General features: G+C 44.6%; 1 protein-coding gene across 2 annotated transcripts in view; it reads right to left on the reverse strand.

Moving 5' to 3' along the window:
* LOC137326489 (prostaglandin D2 receptor-like) overlaps positions 1-1,369 on the reverse strand; it is a 61,091-nt gene extending 59,722 nt beyond the window's left edge. For both annotated transcript variants that reach the window (XM_067991628.1, XM_067991627.1), the window contains exon 1: positions 280-1,369. In XM_067991628.1, coding sequence (XP_067847729.1) covers positions 280-1,065 — 786 coding nt within the window. In that variant the 5' untranslated portion in view covers positions 1,066-1,369. The remainder of the gene's footprint in view (positions 1-279) is intronic.
* Between the last annotated feature and the right edge of the window lie 19,284 nt (positions 1,370-20,653).

Here is a 20,653-nt window from a genome sequence, read left to right on the forward strand (position 1 = left end):
TGGGGGTGGGGGGAGAGTTGAGTCAGTCCTGCCTGGGTAGCCCAGTGAGAAGTGGCACATCTCGAAATAAAAAGCGTGAAAGCATTCGGTCCGCTAAATGATGAAATGCTCGCTATTAACTTAGTGTTTCTGTTTGGTGTGGAGCAAGTGCTTGTTTCTCTAGTGCAGAACCGCTACACGAGAGAAACAAGCACTCGCCAGTATGAACGGTTTTAATTTTGTTCATTTTGTTAGTGTCCTGTAAGTAAACTGGACCAAAAAGAGCAACTAGGAACTCACCGTGAGAGGTAGGGAACAAATGAGGAAGATAGCGCTCATGAGAACCAGCAGGATGAGATGATCCACCTCCTCGGAGTGAGCGAAGCGCCTGGTGCCGTCGCGGACGCTCAGGCTCGAATTGCTCCTTTGCCTTTGCTTTCGGTACATTTTGGTCAAGTTTATGGCAACGGAACTATTGCACAGCAACACGGAGGCGATGAGGATCGCCATGAGAGTCGCGTAAAGCACAGAGAAAGACGGAGTCTGTTCGACCATGGTCATGTTAATGAAACACCAGGTCCCCGGGCAGTACTGCTTGTTGCTGCCCAAACCCATCAGGGGCATCGAGCAAAATAAGAGGCAGAAAATGTAAACGACTGGGAAAATAACGATCACCCGGCGCTTGGTGAAATGTTCCTGGTAAAAGAAAGGGTGACTTATTGAGAGCCAGCACTCCAGGGCCATGGCGAACAAGATAAACATTGAGGCTAAGCCGAAGAAGCTCATGGAGAAGGAGAAGTAGTCACACAGGTGGTTGTTTGCTCCCAGTGCTTTCAAGGTGAGGTTGGAGGCGTAAGAAACGAACACCACTGGGCTGATGAGGCATTTGCCGAAGAGGTCGGTGAGAACCAGCCCGGTGACTAAAATGTAAAAGGCTGACACCCGGCGCCTGCTGTCCCTCTTGTGTTTGCCCAGAATGACCAGAGCGATGGTGTTCCCGATCAATCCGGTGGTGAAGAGCAAGGTGCTGCTCATTACACTGCCATCCTTGTGCACAGTGCTGGAGTTTTCACAAGATGCCATCATTTAGATCAGTTTTATTACTGGCTGGGGCAGAAATCGAGAATGTCCTTGTAAAGTAAAGTGTTTTTTTTTTAGGTAGATCCGCCCAGGTGTTGGAGAGATTCCCGCTGAAGTCCGGCTTCAGTTCCAGCTTCGGCTTCTCGCTGGTCCCAGCGCTCCTGAAACTGAATGTTAGACTGAGCCGGAGCAACACAGCCTGGCCTGACCGGCAGCCCAACTCTTCTCACTCGGCAAGCCCTTCAGCTGTGGGAACTGCGCTCAGCCGCACCGACCTTTTATACCCGTAGTAACTTTCGGTAACGTGTCATTGCCGTCAGTCAGACCCAACACTGGGAGGCTGAGTGTTGGGACGTTTCGTTTTAAGTTTCAGTCCCAAGAGCGCTCTGCTTGTTGGAAACGCACAGTCCCCAGTTACTGATGCTCGTAAACTCGGATCGATAGAACTTTTGCAGCTCAACAGATTGATGTCCTGGTGATGTCCTGTTCCTTGAGGTCGGTTAAAGCGCTCTTCCTCTGAGGCTCAGTCTGACAAATCTCCAAACTGGACCTGGCACAGTAAGATATGTGAGTGCCACTCTTTTCATTGATGACGTTGGTTGGTTTAATTTATTATTCTTTCCCAGATTCCATGAACGACATACTGTAAAATCGACAATTTTTCATAACCTTAGTGTGACAAAAAGTAATCAACTAAAACGGATGTCTGGAGAACAACATTATCAGCCCCAAATTACATCACTTCCCCCAAATTACATGATCACCCCCAAATTACATTATCACTGCCAAATTACATTATCACCCCCCAAGTTACATTATCACCCCCAAGTTACATTATCACCCCCAAATTACATTATCACCTCCAAGTTACATGATCCCCTTCAAGTTACATGATCACCCCCCAAATTACATTATCACCCCTCAAGTTAATTTGTTACCCCCCAAATTACATTATTACCCCAAGTTACATTATCACCCATAAATTACATGATCACCCCCCAAGTTACATTATCACCCCCAAGTTACATTATCACCCCCCAAGTTACATTATCACCCCCAAATTACTTTATCACCCCCAAGTTACATTATCACCCCCAAGTTACATGATCCCCCAAATTACATCATCACCCCCAAATTACATCATCACCCCAAATTACATTATCAACCCCGAGTTATATCATCCCCCAATTACATCATCACCCCCAAATTATATCATCAACCCCGAGTTACATCATCCCCCAATTACATCATCACCCCCAAATTATATCATCAACCCCGAGTTACATCATCCCCCAATTACATCATCACCCCCAAATTATATCATCAACCCCGAGTTACATCATCACCCCTGACTTACATCATCACCCCCTTAATTGCATCATCACCCCCAACTTAATCATCACCACCCCAAGTTACATCATCACCGACCAAGTTACTTTGTCAACCACCAAGTTACATTATCACCCCTCAAGTTACATTATTATCACCCCAAGTTACATTATCACCCCCAAGTTACATTATTATCACCTCCAAGTTACATTATTATCACCTCCAAGTTACATTATTATCACCCCAAGTTACATTATCATCCTCAAATTATTTTACCACCCCAAACTTATATGATCACTCATCAAGTTATATTATCACCCCCCCCCAAGTTACATTATCACCCCACAAGTTACAAGATCTCCACTCCCAAGTTACATCATCACCCCCAAGTTACATTGTCACCCCCCAAGTTACATTATCACCCATCAAGTTACCTTATCACCCCCCAAGTTACATTATCACCCATCAAGTTACATTATCACCCCCCAAATTACATTATCACCTATCAAATTACATTATCACCCCCCAAATTACATTATCACCCCCAAGTTACATGATCCCCAAATTACATCATCACCCCAAATTACATTATCAACCCCGAGTTATATCATCCCCCAATTACATCATCACCCCCAAATTATATCATCAACCCCGAGTTATATCATCCCCCAATTACATCATCACCCCCAAATTATATTATCAACCCCGAGTTACATCATCACCCCTGAATTACATCATCAACCCTGACTTACATCATCACCCCCTTAATTGCATCATCACCCCCAACTTAATCATCACCACCCCAAGTTACATCATCACCGACCAAGTTACTTTGTCAACCACCAAGTTACATTATCACCCCTCAAGTTACATTATTATCACCTCCAAGTTACATTCTCACCCCCAAATTACATTATCATCCTCAAATGATTTTACCACCCCAAACTTATATGATCACTCATCAAGTTATATTATCACCCCCCCCCAAGTTACATTATCACCCCACAAGTTACACGATCTCCACTCCCAAGTTACATCATCACCCCCAAGTTACATTGTCACCCCCCAAGTTACATTATCACCCATCAAGTTACATTATCACCCCCCAAGTTACATTATCACCCATCAAGTTACATCATCACCCCCAAGTTACATTGTCACCCCCCAAGTTACATTGTCACCCCCCAAGTTACATTATCACCCCCCAAGTTACATTATCACCCATCAAGTTACATTATCACCCCCCAAGTTACATTGTCACCCCCCAAGTTACATTATCACCCATCAAGTTACATCATCACCCCCAAGTTACATTGTCACCCCCCAAGTTACATTGTCACCCCCCAAGTTACATTATCACCCCCCAAGTTACATTATCACCCATCAAGTTACATTATCACCCCCCAAGTTACATTGTCACCCCCCCAAATTACATTATCACCCATCAAGTTACATTATCACCCCCCAAGTTACATTATCACCCATCAAGTTACATTATCACCCCCCAAGTTACATTATCACCCATCAAGTTACATTATCACCCCCCAAGTTACATTATCACCCATCAAGTTACATTATCACCCCCCAAGTTACATTATCACCCATCAAGTTACATTATCACCCCCCAAGTTACATTATCACCCATCAAGTTACATTATCACCCCCCAAGTTACATTATCACCCCCCAAGTTACATTATCACCCATCAAGTTACATTATCACCCCCCAAGTTACATTATCACCCCCCCAAGTTACATTATCACCCCCCCCAAGTTACATTATCACCCCCCCCAAGTTACATTATCACCCATCAAGTTACATTATCACCCCCCCAAGTTACATTATCACCCATCAAGTTACATTATCACCCATCAAGTTACATTATCACCCATCAAGTTACATTATCACCCCCCCAAGTTACATTATCACCCCCCCAAATTACATTATCACCCCCCAAGTTACATTATCACCCCCCCCCAAATTACATTATCACCCCCCAAGTTACATTATCACCCCCCCAAGTTACATTATCACCCCCCCCCAAGTTACATTATCACCCATCAAGTTACATTATCACCCCCCCAAGTTACATTATCACCCATCAAGTCACATTATCACCCCCCCCCCCCCAAAATTACACTATCAACCCCCAAGTTACATTATCAGAAATAGTGGATGCATTCGTTTTGATCTTCCAGCATTCCCTAGATTCTAGAACGGTCCCTGTGTATTGGATGGTAGCAAATGTAACCCTGCTATACAAGAAAGGAGGGAGGGAGAGAACAGGGAACTACAGGCCAGTTAGCCTGACATTAGTAGTAGGGAAAATGCGAGAATCTATTATTAAGGACGTAGTAACAGCACACTTAGAAAATCATAATATGATTAGGCAGAGTCAACACAGTTTTATGAAAGAGAAATCATGTTTGACAAATCTACTAGAATTTTTTGAAGGTGTAACTAGCAGGGTAGATAAGGGGGAACCAGTGGTTGTAGTATATTAGGATTTTCACAAGGCAATTGATAAGGTGCCACACAAGAGGATGTTATACAAGATTAGGGCTTGGAGTAATATATTAGCATGGATAGAGGATTGGTTAATGGACAGAAAACAGAGAGTAGGAATAAACAGGTCATTTTTGGGTTGGCAGGTCGTAAATAGTGGGATGTCACAAGAATCAACGCTTGGGCCTCAGATGTTTACAATATATATCAATGACTTGGATGATGGGACCGAGTGCAATGTATCCAAGTTTTCTGATGATACAAAGCTAGGTGGGAAAGTAAGCTGTGAGGAGGACGCAAAGAGACTGCAAAGAGATATGGACAGGTTAAGTGAGTGAGCGAGAAGGTGGCAGATGAAGTATAATGTGGGGAAATGTGAAATCATCCACTTTGGTAGGAAGAATAGAAAAGCAGAATATTTTTTTTAAAAGGTGAGAGACTAAGAAATGTTGGTAGTCAGAGGGATTTAGATGTCCTTGTACATGAATCACAGAAAGTTAACATGCAGATACAGCAAGCAATTAGGAAGGTAAATGGTATGTTGCTAGGGGATTGGAACATAAGAGTAAGGAGATCTTGCTGCAATTATATAGGGCACTGCTGAGCCCACACTGGGAACACCGTGTACAGTATTGGTTCCCTTACCTAAGGAAGCATATACTTGCCGTAGAGGGGATGCAACGAAGGTTCACTAGATTGATTCCTGGGATGAGAGGGTTGAGTACTATTCTCTCTGGCGTTTAGAAGAATGAGAGGTGATCTCATTGAAACATATAAAATTCTTAGAGCGCTTGACAGGGTAGATGATGAGAGGTTGTTTCCCCTGGCTGGAGAGTCTAGAACTAGGGGTCACAGTCTCAAGATAAGGGGTCAGCCATTTAGGACCAAGATGAGGAAAAATTTCTTTACTCAGAGGGTTGTGAATTTTTGGAATTCTCTACCCCAGAGGGCTGTGAATGCTCAGTCGTTGAGTATATTCAAGACTGAGATCGATGGATTTTTGGACACTAAGGGAATCAAGAGATATGAGGACAGGGCGGGAAAGTGGAGTTGAGGTAAAAGATCAGCCATGATCTTATTGAATGGCAGAGCAGGCTCGAGGAGCCATATGGCCCATTCCTATTCCTATTTCTTATGTTCTTATGTTTAGCACCATCCCAGTTTGGTCTTCCCCTATCAGGCAGTGTGCATAATGTCTGCTTTCTGACTTGTCTGCTTGATCAAGTTAACCTTTATTTCCCGTCACATCTCAGAAGAACATGAGGTATCTCATTCACAGCCCAGACGGTTAATGTGATCAGGGGACATCTGTTTACCTGTTCTGTTTTTCCCATTGTTTCAGGTAATCACAGTTACTATCACTTCCCCATCTGATGATGACCTCCTGATGTGATTAACATCTGACTAGTATGCAAGTTCCAATAGTCTTTGTTCTCTCTTAATACACCAACAGTTGTTTTTAGGTTTAAACTAGGTCTATTCGACTACACAAGGCATGATGGTAAAGTAAGCAGCAAAAGATGTCAATTTCTAAATCCTTACAATACTTATGTCCAAACCATGTTGCTACATAGTTGCTGAGAATGAATTATCTCCTTTTCACAATGAGTTGGTATTATAATACTGTGAAGCCTGCATGTGTCCTTTTTTTGGCTGTTGTCACTTTGGGTGGAACTTTTTTTACAAAAAAGAATTGGATTTTATTTGCAGTGAGTACAGATAATAACATATCTGGATATGTAATATTCGCACAAATATATTTTAACAAGGCTCAATTTACGAAAGAATGGTTTGGTCATGCTGGGTGGGTCAGCAAGTTGATGCCAGTTATTTATTTTCTGCAAATGTCAATATGCTGGACAATTATGTAGATATAAGCACAGAAATCCATTAGGTTGGTGCAACAAGCCTAAAAGCAATGAGGTTAAGGCACGTTACAGTATTAGTACCAAGTCCTGTGGTTCCATTAGGAGGTTGCACCACCATCTGCCTGCAAGTTAACACTACAGCACTTTGATAATGTGTGCATTTGCCTCCAATCATTGTTAGCTCTTTATTAACTGTCTCACTGAATTATGAAAAATACAGCATATCTGCAAGAAATAAAATCGAAGAAACATCGTTGTTGTACCAATATTTATCAGTAAGTGTAGATTTTACTTTGAAAACTACTTTGAAAAAAAATTCTCCATAAGAAGCAACAAATAGTGACTAAGTACTTGCACTTATATTGCATCTTTCACATCTCAGGGTGTCCCAAAGCACTTTACAGTCAATTGATAACTTTTGAAACGCAGCCACAGCTTTGTAATCAAACTATTTAAAGATGTCAGTGTTTGGTGCATTATTGCAAATGCTTTTATATATACCCACATTAAGTTGCTCTGAGTTGTGCACGTGATCGAAGGTAAACCCAAAAGGTAGTCTGGTGGTTGATAATGTAACTTAGTGTGTGATAATGTAATTTGGTGGGTGATAACGTAACTTGGTGGGTAACAATATAACTTATGGGGTGATAATGCAACTTGCTGAAATTGAGGTAGAAGATCAGCCATGATCTTATTGAATGGCAGAGCAGGCTTGAGGGGCCTTATGGCCTACTCCTGCTCCTATTTTTTATGTTCTTATCACCCACAAACTTACATCATCACCCCCAAGCTACATTATCACGCCCCACGTTACATGATCACACACCAAGTTATATTATCACCCTCCAAGTTACATTATCACCCCTCAAGTTACATTATCACCCTCCAAATTACATTACCACCCAACAAGTTACATGATCACCCACCGAGTTACAGCATCATCCCTAAATTACAGTGTCACCACCCCCCAAGTTACATTATCACCCACCAAGTTAAATTATCAGCCTCAAGATTCATGATCTTGCACCAAGTTATGTTATCACCCCTTATGTTACATTATCACCCCCCAAGTTACACTATCACCCACTAAATTACACTTTCACCCCTCAAGTTACATTATCATCGCCCCAAGTTACAATATCATCCACCAAGTTACCTAATCAACCCAGAAGTTATATTCTCAATCCCCAAGATACACCCACCAAGTTGCTTTGCACTCATCAAATTACACTATCACCCACCAAGCTACATTATCATTCCCCAAGTTACTTTATTGCATTGCAAATTACATTATCACCCCCAAGTTACATTATCACCCCCAAAGTTACATTATCATTCCCCAAGTTACATTATCACCCTCAAATTACATTATCACCCCCAAGTTACATTATCATTCCCCAAGTTACATTATCACCCTCAAATTACATTATCACCCCCAAGTTACATTATCATTCCCCAAGTTACTTTATTGCACAGCAGTTACATTAATGTAATTTGAGGGCGATAATGTAATTTGAGGGAGATCATGTAACTTGGGGGTGATAATGTAACTTGGGGGTGATAATGTAATTTGAGGGCGATAATGTAATTTGAGGACGATAATGTAATTTGCTGTGCAATAATGTAACTTGGGGGGTGATAATGTAACTTGGGAGGTGATAATGTAACTTGGGAGGTGATAATGTAATTGGAGGGTGATAATGTAATTTGCTATGCAATAAAGTAACTTGGGGAATGATAATGTAGCTTGGTGAGTGATAGTGTAATTTGGTGAATGCAAAGCAACTTGGTGGGTGTATCTTGGGGATTGAGAATATAACTTCTGGGTTGATTAGGTAACTTGGTGGATGATATTGTAACTTGGGGGGATGATAATGTAACTTGAGGGGTGAGAGTGTAATTTGGTGGGTGATAGTGTAACTTGGGGGGTGATAATGTAACATAAGGGGTGATAACATAACTTGGTGCAAGATCATGAATCTTGAGGCTGATAATTTAACTTGGTGGGTGATAATGTAACTTGGGGGGTGGTGACACTGTAATTTGGGGATGATGCAAGATCATGTAACTTGAGGCTGATAATTTAACTTGGAGGGTGATAATATAACTTGGAGGGTGATAATATAACTTGGAGGGTGATAATATAACTTGGAGGGTGATAATATAACTTGGAGGGTGATAATTTAACTTGGAGGGTGATAATGTAACTTGCTTGTTGCATGAACCTAATGGGTTTCTGTGCTTTCATCTGCATAATTCTCCAGCATATTGACATATGCAGAAAATAAATAACTGGCATCAACTTGCTGACCCACCCAGCATGACCAAACCATTCTTTCGTAAATTGAGCCTTGTTAAAATATATTTGTGCGAAAATTACATATCCAGATATGTTATTATCTGTACTCGCTGCAAATAAAATCCAATTCTTTTTTGGTAAAAAAAAGTTCCATCCAAAGTGACAACAGCCAAAAAAAAAAGGACACAAGCAGGCTTCACAGCATTATAATACCAACTCATTGTGAAAAGGAGATAATTCATTCTCAGCAACTATGTAGCAACATGGTTTGGACATAAGTATTGTAAGGATTTAGAAATTGACATCTTTTGCTGCTTACTTTACCATCATGCCTTGCATAATCGAATAGACCTAGTTTAAACCTAAAAACAACTGTTGGTGCATTAAGAGAGAACAAAGACTATTGGAGCTTGCATACTAGTCAGATGTTAATCACATCAGGAGGTCATCATCAGATAGGGAAGTGCTAGTAACTGTGATTACCTGAAACAATGGAAAAAACAGAACCGGTAAACAGATGGCCCCTGATCACATTAACCGTCTGGGCTGTGAATGAGATACCTCATGTTCTTCTGAAATGCCGACAGGAAACAAAGGTTAACTTGATCAAGCAGACAAGTCAGAAAGCAGACATTATGCACACTGCCTGATAGGGGAAGACCAAACTGGGAAGGTCCCCTCATCAGGTAATCTCAACCGGGATCTTGGGTTCATGTCACACTACACGTTACCCCACCAGCGAACAAATGTTATCTGTTTTTAATATAACGGGTCAGTTGCTGTCTTTTCTATGTTTCTACCTCTCTATCTCTGTTTTTTTTTTGTTTGTTGTTTTTTTTTGGTGATTTGTATATTCTGTGAGACCTGGCAGGTAACACCTGTCTGTCTGCACACGGATTGCCTTGGCAACGGGCAGTTGAAAAAACTGTCTGTACTCACCAAGCATTGTTCTGTGAATTATAAATGCGATTTCATTTCAAGGATTTCATTTTCACATCGTTCACCTGACGAAGGAGGAAGCCTCCGAAAGCTTGTGAATTTAAAATAAAATTGCTGGACTATAACTTGGTGTTGTAAAATTGTTTACAATCATCAGGTAAACACCTGAGGCCAAAGCACTGATCCACCATATTGTAAACAGCTGAGGGCCAACCCTGACTGTTTTGATGGTTCAAGGGTCGCGTGACTGAAAAGGGTATAAGAACACTGATGAAGCAGCATCTCGTATAGAGACACCAACAAAGAACATCAAGCTGAGAGAAGCAACATTACATACTTTGTCCAGGGACTGAATCGATAATATGGTTCAGATCTCTGTGTATGCTATTGCTTACACATTAAATGTGTTGAATGTTTGGATTAGTAATCAATAGCAATCACGGCTTACCATTTTGGTGTCAAGACCGAATCTATCTTACAGTATTCTGTTTTGCAAGTTACTCTGCAGCAATTTAAATAGACTGAGCAGTGAAACTTGTTTATTTTCTCATGAAAACCACAAAGTGATGTCCTTGCCAAAGTGGGAGGACCTCTCAAGAATGCTACCACTTGTCTGTTGCTACAGAGACACCTGCAGGCTTCAAATTACTTGGATAAAGAATACAAACAGTCTGGAGGCAGGGATTTACAAGTCTCATGGATGCCAAATGTTCTATTCTTAGAGAGATCTGTGGTCATGGTGAGGGGATCCTTCAGCAAGGGCATGCAGATAGTAGTCAAGGATTAGGCAGTTGGTTCCCATCGGGACAACATGATCAAGCCATTAAGCAAAATTGATAGAAACTGTACCAGAACTAATACAGCACCAGGCAAGTGGTACAGTACTGGGTGCAGCTGATTCAAATGCATGGCCCATTGAGGTAACATTTCCCTGGGTGTTCCCTGATCTCCTGCTGCAGCTTTGGCAGAAGAACTATGGAAACCCTGGAAAAGTGGCATAAATGGCTGAAGTAACAGCTGAAGATTGGAAAAAAAACCCTTGGAAATTCCAGGTGATTCGCCACCAGCACATGGAAATTTGGTGCCACCACAATCCTAGCTGGCAGGGAAACTGTGCAGCCAGCCGACACATCTATTGCTTCCATAAAGCAATTACTCAGTTCAGTATTGAAAAAACATTATAAAAGGGATCATTAAGATTTTCCAGAGGTAGGATAGGAACAATAGTTCTGAAAAAATTACCTGTGTTAAAGCCACACATAAGCAGCACCATGAGGCTTCCACAATCCAGTGATATTATTCAACACATATTTTATCAAGGCATGGTTTAACAAGAAAGCTTTGCCAGCTAAACTTTAATGATGATTCCCTTTTATGAACAGTTCAAATAAAAAAGGAAAGACTTGCAACTTTCTCATCATGAGTTTGTGACGAATGGAACCATCAAAGGCTTACGATATGGAAGCTCAGGGTGAAACCTTTTAACACGCAAACATACGAAAAAGACGGACAGAAAAAGACCAGCTGGTTCATCAATTCTGACCTATTGAGCCATGTTGAGACTAGGGGCCCGATTTTAGCACCCGCTCTCGGGTGCGTTCTCGGCGGGAGGGCCTCGAAAATCGCGAAATGGAGGACCCCGACCGGATCCCGCCTCGATCCCGGCCACTTCCGGGTTCCACGTTGATGCGTCGGCGTGCGTGCGCAGACCCCGCAGGTGGGAATCCCGCAGGCAATTAAAGCCAGCGGGGTTCCACTTGAGAGTATTTATGTAGCTATTTCAGGTCATTAACTGACCTGATTGAGGTTTTTTTTTAGGAAGTGTGGGATTTTACGTTGAACTGAGACTGTTTCCCATACTGGGGGAAACACTCTCACTCCAAACGGACGTGTTGCAGCCAGCAGCCAGCAGCCTGTGGCAGCTGCCAAGGTGCATTCCACAGGTGGGGGGGGGAGAGCCTTCACCAACGCAGGAGGACACTCCGTCACATAGGGCAATGCTTGCCCTCCAGCACCCTCCTCCAAGCAAGAAGATTCACCGGCGTGGAACCGCAACCCGTGTGCGAGGACACACTTTTCTACCGTGCACAACCCCTCACACCTACACCTGCCAGATGGGTGCTGCGTTGACATCCTCGGAGGACGAACAGCATGACCAGCCTCAGCAGCCTCGCAGTCCACGCCGTCCGCCTCAGAGACGTGGATCCCCACAACACGGTGCTGTGGCACATCCACCTGCACAGCAGGAGGGAGGGCAACCGCAGAGAGAGATGCGTCGCAGGAGGCACTACCCTCCGCACAGGGTCTACAGACCGAGGCTCAGCTTCATGAACCTCTCTGAGCAGCAGTGCATACGTAGGCTCAGAGTCACTCGCCAGGTAGTCGCCGACATCTGCAGCCTCCTTAATGACGAGCTGCTCCCGGATGGACCAAGCAGCATCTTCTTACCCGTCGCCGTCAAAGTCACCTCTGCCCTCAACTTCTTCGCCTCCGGATCCTTCCAGGGTGCCAAGGGGGACATCACCGGGGTCTGTCAGTCGTCTGCACACAAGTGCATAAGGCAGGTCACCGATGGGTTGTTCCGCAGGGCCTCGAACTACATCAACTTCGCCATGGATGAGCGCAGCCAGACGGAGAGGGCGGTTGGATTCCATGCCATGGCCGGCTTCCCACGGGTGCAGGGTGTAATCGACTGCACCCACATAGCAATACGGGCACCTCCACATGAGCCAGGGCTGTTCATCAACAGGAAGGGGTATCACTCCATGAACGCCCAGCTCATTTGTGACCACCGCCAGAGATTCCTACACGTGTGCGCCAGATACCCTGGCAGCTGCCACGATGCCTTCGTCCTCAGGGAGTCCACCGTCCCGCCCCTCTTCCACGCACCCAACGCCGGCAACGGCTGGCTCCTCGGCGACAAGGGATATCCCCTGCACACGTGACTTATGACACCTCTGAGGATCCCCATCACCGAGCCGCAGCGTCGATATAATGACAGCCACATTGCTACCAGGTCTACAATTGAGCAGACCATAGGGCTGCTCAAGATGCGCTTCAGGTGCCTTGATCGTTCCGGGGGAGCGCTCCAATACACGCCATTCAGAGTGGGACGAATTATAGTTGTCTGCTGTGCCCTGCATAACATGGGACTACAGAGAGGGGTGCCGCTGGAGGAGGCCCCATGCACACCCGCCACCCACATTGAGGACGACGATGAGGAGGAGGAGGACGAGGAGGAGTACGAGCGAGAGGAGGAGGAACGACCCATGGGCCGAACACCGGCTCACCTGCGTGCTCGCCAGGCCAGGGAGGCACTCATATGCCAACGGTTCTCCTAACATCACACTGTGTGAGGCGTTCACATATCATAACGTGCACAGACGAGGGTCCATACAAGCCCCCTCCACATAAGAGTGGTGCCTGTACTCCTGCACCCACTGTATTATGACCAATGGGTGGGACCAGGTGTTCGTCATCATGATGAGGCGCACGGAAGGGACCTATTGCACAAGACGCAGAAGAATGGACAAGAGGTGGCAGCAGTGGTGATAAAAAGTGTGTTTATTCTGTATGTCCATTCAAGGACTAGAAATAAAAAGATAACAAATCGTCAGACACCCTGGTGCATTCCCTGTGTGTTCACAAAACCTTGGATTTACGTTTTCTGGACCCCCTACGTGGTGCTACCCCTGTGGCTCCAGCAGAGGTAGTGGCAGGTTGCTCCTGTTCGTGCCCTGACCGGGTGGATGCTTTGGGCCGACGCCCCCTGGGTTTCGGTGCCCGTGAGGGCACCTCCACAGACTGCTCCTCCTGCACCTGTGCAGGGGCAGACTCGGCCACCTGGAGAGGAGGCACCATTGCGGGCACTGGTTGAGAGGGGGGCAACGGGTGAGACGTGGGGGCACCTTGAGTAGCATCCCCACTTCCATGTCCCCGTTCACCATCTTCCCTCTCATGGCCTAGGCCCACATCACCCCTTCCACCCTGCTGGACGGCAGTTTGGATGACGTGTGTGAGACCTTGCAAGGCCACCACCAATGTATCTGTCAACCTGTTTATGGTGGCAGAATGTTGCTCACCCTGAATCCAAACAGCCATTGTGAGGGCCTGCATGGACTCAATGTTGAGCTGTGCGTGACGCTCGAGGGAGGCCAGCCTGTCCTCCACCGCAGACGTTCCCACACCTACCCGCGACACTATCTCAGAGATGCCTTCACGTCCCTGCGACACTATCTCGGAGATACCCTCCTGCACCTGTGCCACCATTCCCCTCACGCAGGAGTTGGACTCCTCCATCCTCTGTGCGATTGTGGAGAGTGCGCGTGGCACCTCTCCCAGTACCTAGGCAATGTGCTGGTGCCCCTCGACGACTCTCCTTTTGACTGGTGGCCCCCTGGGTTCAGCATCTGGGTCCAGCTGAGCAGAGCCTGGAGAAGAGTGCTCCCACCAACGCGGACCCTCCGCGGCTGCCCCTGGCACCAGGGTCTGCTCATGCTCACATGTGCGCGGTGACTCACCATGTGCAATCCCAACAAATTGAGGGGGGGGATCCCACCGAGGTGTGTGTATCTGCGCTGGTGGATGGTTGGCTCATATGTGACGATGCACCCTCAGAGACCAGCATGTCCTCTGAGGAATCGCCCTCAACGGACACGGCGCTCGCAGACGGCCCTGTAAGACAACAGAGGGCAATATCAGGCATGTGACCAAATGTGGCGCTGCGGCAGATGCCATGTGATGCTAAGATCATTCGCGATCATGAGTGCTGAGTTTCAGCTTTCCCTTACCGGACGTTTCTGCAGACCCAGCCTCGCCATCCGCCACGGACAGGCAATGCAGCGTGCGGCTAATCTCCAACGCCTCCACCTCGGCGTCCGTCAGAGCCACCTCGTGTGGCGGGCCCCCTCCGGTGCGTGCCCTTTCACGGGCGTTCTTGCATCTCTTCTCCTGTGATGGCAAAACACAAAAGCGTAATTGAGTGATGATTGCATTGTGAGACGCTTCAAGCATTGGTGTGAGTGGGTTGAGCGTGTGGCAGATGGATGGGAGGATGCGTGTGCCACATGGCCGTCCCATTGTATGGGGATTGGGGTGTGTGGTAGTGGTCGAGTGGGGACAGGGACGGTGGGTACGTGCAGGCACGGTGAGGCTGATAGTTGGGTGGCTGTGAGGATTGGTGCGGGAGCGCAGTGCTGTCAGTGGAGATGGGGTTGTGAGGTGTTTGAGGTGATGTGGAAGACGGAGTGATGCAGAGTGCGTTAGTGTACTCACTTTCCCGGACCTGGTGAGGTCATTGAATCTCTTGCGGCACTGTATCCAAGTTCGGGTGGTGTTGCCCCTGTTGCTGACCTCCGACGCCACCTCCTCCCATGCCTTCTTGGTGGCGGAGCCAGGGCACCTCCTTCCGTCACTCAGGAACAGCGTCTCCCTCCTCATCCTGACCCCGTCCAGCAGCACCTGGAGGGCGTGGTCCGTAAATCGGGGAGCAGCCTTACCCCTGGGTTGATCCATATTGTGATACCTCTTGGTTGTGGCTGGAGGGGCTTTGGTGGACTGCCCCTTTAAATAGAGCTCCACCAACGCTCATACGTCACTGCGCATGCGCAGCCCGCCGGCACGCAGCTGAGAAGCGCGGAACCCGTAACTGCCGGCTAATTACATCAATCATCCTGCGATCGCGCGCGGGACGCACTCAATTTGCACGCCGCGTTTTTCACGCGCCCGAACGACCACCCGCCGAGAACCCGCACCCCTGGTAAAATCAGGCCCTAGGCAACACAACTGCCCACTCACCAACCAGCCATGCAATCTCCTAGGAGAAGCAAAAAACAGATATTTTTTTAAAAACCCATGCCAATTCAGGGATAAAAAAATGCTGGGAAATTCCTCTCTGACCCCCGAAGGTGATCAAAATGCGATCCAGGTGATAACAATGACCATGAGTTAGATTATCCAACATCCCATCTACCTTTTGTATGCAGCAATATCAGCCTCCTCCAGGAACTCATCCTTCTGAATGTTTGCAGCAAATCTGTACTCACTGCACGAGCTGGATATTATTTCTAAGCATTTCTCTCCCCCACCCCCTCCCCATCCAGTGGTGACAAAACTGTTTTAAATGTCAGTGTTAAATTTTTCATTATGCAATCCATTGCCTTTTCTGGTTGATTTCTTTAGAATTACAACACATTTGGAGCTGAAAAGGTCCAGTTTAAAAAATCAACCAGAAAACAAATGAGTCATGTAAAGTTTTTAATTTGAATAATCCCATCAAATGAAAAAATACATTTATTTGTTAAAAAGTAGACACAGATTAATCTCATTAAAATTTGATGAGGGAATGGAGTTTTTACAGTGTGTACATGATTCCTTTCTTACCCAGTATGTGAGAAGCCCAACAAGAGAGGAATCACTGCTGGGTCTAGTAATAGGAAATGAACCAGAACAGATAAGTGAAGTAAGAATAGGGGAACATCTAGGCAATAGCAATCATAACATAATAAGGTTTAGAATAATGATTGAGAAAGAAAAAGACCAAAGTAATAGATTGGAAAAAAAACTAATTTTGAGGGGGATGAGAATGGAACTAGGGAAGGTAAACTGGAAAAGATTTTGACAGACAAGGAAATAGAACAGCAGTGGATAATATTCAATACGGTAAGCAATAGAGATCAGGAGAAATATATTCCTCTAAAAAACAAGAACAAACTAGCCAATAATGAAACACCATGGAGGAATAAAGAGATAAGGGTCAAATTGAAACTAAAAAAAGGCTTATTCTAAGTACATAGATAATAAAAGAGAGGATGACATAAGGGAACACAAAGAGGTTAAGAAAAAGTAAAAAAAAACAATTAGGAAAGCAAAGAGGAACGACAAGATTAAGTTATCAAGGAATATAAAAAGAAATAGTAAAATATTCTACAGACACATAACTAACAAAAAAAAATCAGGAAAGGGATAGAGCCATTAAGGGATGCACAAGGTAAACTCACAGGCAATGACAGCGAAATGACAGAAATATTGAATAGTTACTTTGCCTCCATATTTACCAGGGAGACTAATAAAGTGGGCACAACATTAGAAGAGATTGGAAAAGATATTATAACATTTAGGATAGAAAGGGGGGAGATAATTGACAAACTAATTAAACTTAGGGAGGATAAGACCGGGCGGATTAAAAGAAGTTAGGGAGGAGATAGTAGAGTCACCATTACATATATATAAAAATTCACAAGAAAGGGAATAGTGCCAGAGGACTGGCGGACAGCTAATATTACTCCTATATTTAAAAATGAGATAGAACAAGTCCAGGGGTACAGGAACAGAGAGACCTGGGGGTATATGTACACAAATCGTTGATGGTGGAAGGGTAGGTTGAGAAAGCGGTTAAAAAAGCAAACGGGATCCTGGGCTTTATAAATAGAGGCATAGAGTACAAAAGTATCGAAGTCATGATGAACCTTTATAAAACACTAGTTTGGCCACAACTGAAGTATTGTGTCCAGTTCTGGACACCGCACTTTAGGAAAGATGTGAAGGCCTTAGAGAGGGTGCAGAAGAGATTTACTAGAATGATTCCAGGGATGGGGGACTTTAGTTACGTGGATAGACTGAAGAAGCTGGGGTTGTTCTCCTTGGAATAGAGACGGTTGCGAGGAGATTTGATAGAGATATTCAAAATCATGAAGGGTCTAGACAGGGTAGATAGAGAGAAACTGTTCCCATTGGCAGAAGGGTCAAGGACCAGAGGACATAGATTTAAGGTGATTGGCAAAAGAACCAAAGGTGACATGAGGAAAAACTTTTTTACACAGCAAGTGGTTATGATCTGGAATGCAGTGCCTGAGGGGGTGGTGGAGGCAGATTCAATCATGGCCTTCAAAAAGGAACTAGATAAGAACTTGAAAGGAAAAAATTTGCAGGGCTGTGAGGATAGGGCGGGGGAGTGGGACTAGCTGGATTGCTCTTGCATAGAGCCGGCGTGGACTCGATGGGCTGAATGGCCTCCTTCCGTGCTGTAACCTTTCTATGATTCTATGATTCTAGGGCACTATAGACCAGTTAGCTTAACATTGGTGGTAGGAAAGATAATGGAATCTTTACTCAAAGATGTAATAGAAAGACATCTAGAGAATGAAAATATAATAAAAAATAGTCAGTATGGATTTCAGAAGGGAAAATCATGCTTAACCAACCTTTTTGAATTCTTTGAAGAAATAACAGAAAGAGTAGACTAGGGTAATATAGTAGATGTAATATATTTGGATTTTCAAAAGGCCTTCAATAAGGTTTGATACTACATAGTAGAATCATGGCTAAGGTTAGAACGTGTGGAGTCAGGGGACAAGTAGCAGAATGGATAGCAAGTTGGCTACAAAACAGAAAATAGAGAGTAGGGGCTAAGGGTAGCTACTCAGCCTGGCAAAATGTGGGAAGTGGTGTTCCACAGGGATCGGTGCTAGGATAGCTGTTGTTCACAATTTACATTAACAATTTGGACTCGGGAATCGGAAGTACAATTTCAAAATTTGCGGACGACACCAAATTAGGGGGTATAGTTAATACAAAGGAAGAATGCGTCAAAATTCAAGAGGACATTAACAAACTGGCAGAATGGGCATGTAATTGGCAAGTGAATTTCAATATAGATAAGTGTGAGGTGGTGCATTTTGGTAGGAAGGTTAAGGAGGCCACATACTGCTTGGATAATAAGAGTCTAAATGGGATAGCAAAGGGATCTCGGGGTACAGATATACAAATCACTAAAAATAGCGACACAGTTTAATGAGGCCATAAAAAAGGCAAATCAGGCACTAGGGTTCATTTCTAGAGGGATAGAATTGAAAAGCAAAGAAGTTACGTTAAACTTGTATAGAACCTTGGTTAGACCACACTTGGAGTATTGTGCACAGTTCTGGTCTCCATATTATAAAAGGATATAGAGGCATTGGAGCGGGTACAAAAAAGATTCACAAGGATGATACCAGAACTGGGAGGATATTCTTATCTGGAAAGGCTGAACAGGCTGGGGTGATTTTCTCTAGAAAAGATAAGGCTGAGGGGTGACCTAATAGAGGTCTTGACGGTTTGATAGTGTAGACATAGAGAAAATGTTTCCACTTGTGGGGGAGGCCAAAACTAGAGGTTATCAATATTATATAGTCAGTAATAATTCCAATAGGTAATTAAAGAAGGAAATCTTAGCAATAAGGTATTAGAAATGAAAATCGCAGACTTACATGATATAAGCCAGGAAGGCAGAGTGAGTGCACTGCAGGAAGGAATTTCTGTGGGCCAAATGACTAAGCCCTGGAGCATAATGTGGTCCCAGTGCAGAAACATCTGGACTGTGGCATATCAGGCGCTGGCCATGCCTGGGAAGGCCACAAGGTGACCTCACCCCATAATGAGAGGTCCTCTAATTCAAATATTCAGACAGTGCTCATTGTATGTAGCATATGACCTGCTGGGAGAGCGCCGAGCTCAATGGGCAAATTTATCAGGTGTCAACAGTAGTTTCTAGCAGTAAAAGCATATGGAAGGCTCATGAGTTAGAAAAGGTTCTACCCAGCAGAACGTCAACCATATCTGCATGATACAGTAAGATGGAGCAAAAATTTCTATTTGAGTACAATTCCCAAATTAACACAATTGTGCTGTTCTGTTTGCAGGTAAAGCTGCTCACAATTGGAGGGTTAAGTTAGAAAGGCTACAGCTGGTGGTCAGTCACAAGAAGAACTTGTAACAGTACACAAGAAGCAAATTGAACTGATGGGGCCCAAGGCACTGCAAGGAATTGGAACTTCAGATGTTAGTAAGCAGCATGACATTTTGGTAGGTATAAGTAAGAGATAAGCAAATGCAATATTTTCCATTCAGTATCTCCTGTTTAGTTTGCCTAACCATGCAATAACAATAGAAACATAGAAACATAGAAAATAGGAGCAGGAGTAGGCCATTCGGCCCTTCGAGCCTGCTCCGTCATTCAATACGATCATGGCTGATCCTCTATCTCAATACCATATTCCCACTCTTTCCCCATACCCCTTGATTCCTTTTGTGTCCAGAAATCTATCTAGCTCCTTCTTAAATATATTCAGTGACTTGGCCTCTATAGCCTTCTGTGTGAAGAAATTTCTCCTTATCTCAGTCCTAAATGTCCTACCTCATATCCTGAGACTGTGACCCCTTGTTCTGGATCCCCCCAGCCAGGGGAAACATCCTCCCTGCATCCAGTCTGTCTAGCCCTGTCAGAATTTTATATGTTTCAATGAGATCCCCTCTTATTCTTCTAAACTCGAGTGAATACAGGCCTAGTCGACCCAGTCTCTCCTCATATGACAGTCCTGCCATCCCAGGGATTAGTCTGGTGAACCTTCGCTGCACTCCTTTATGGCAAGTATATCCTTTCTTAAATAAGGAGACCAAAACTGCACACAATACTCCAGGTGTGTTCTCACCAAGGCCCTGTATAACTGCAGTAAGACATCCCTGCTCCTGTACTCAAATCCTCTTGCAATGAAGGCCAACATACCATTTGCCTTCCTAACTGCTTGCTGCACCTGCATGTTTGATTTCAGTCCCATTAATTTCTCCAGCACTATTTTTTTTTACTAATACTAATTTCCTTTAATTCCTCCTTCTCACTA

This window comes from Heptranchias perlo, chromosome 10, assembly GCF_035084215.1.
Source record: "Heptranchias perlo isolate sHepPer1 chromosome 10, sHepPer1.hap1, whole genome shotgun sequence".
Lineage (NCBI taxonomy): Eukaryota > Metazoa > Chordata > Chondrichthyes > Hexanchiformes > Hexanchidae > Heptranchias > Heptranchias perlo.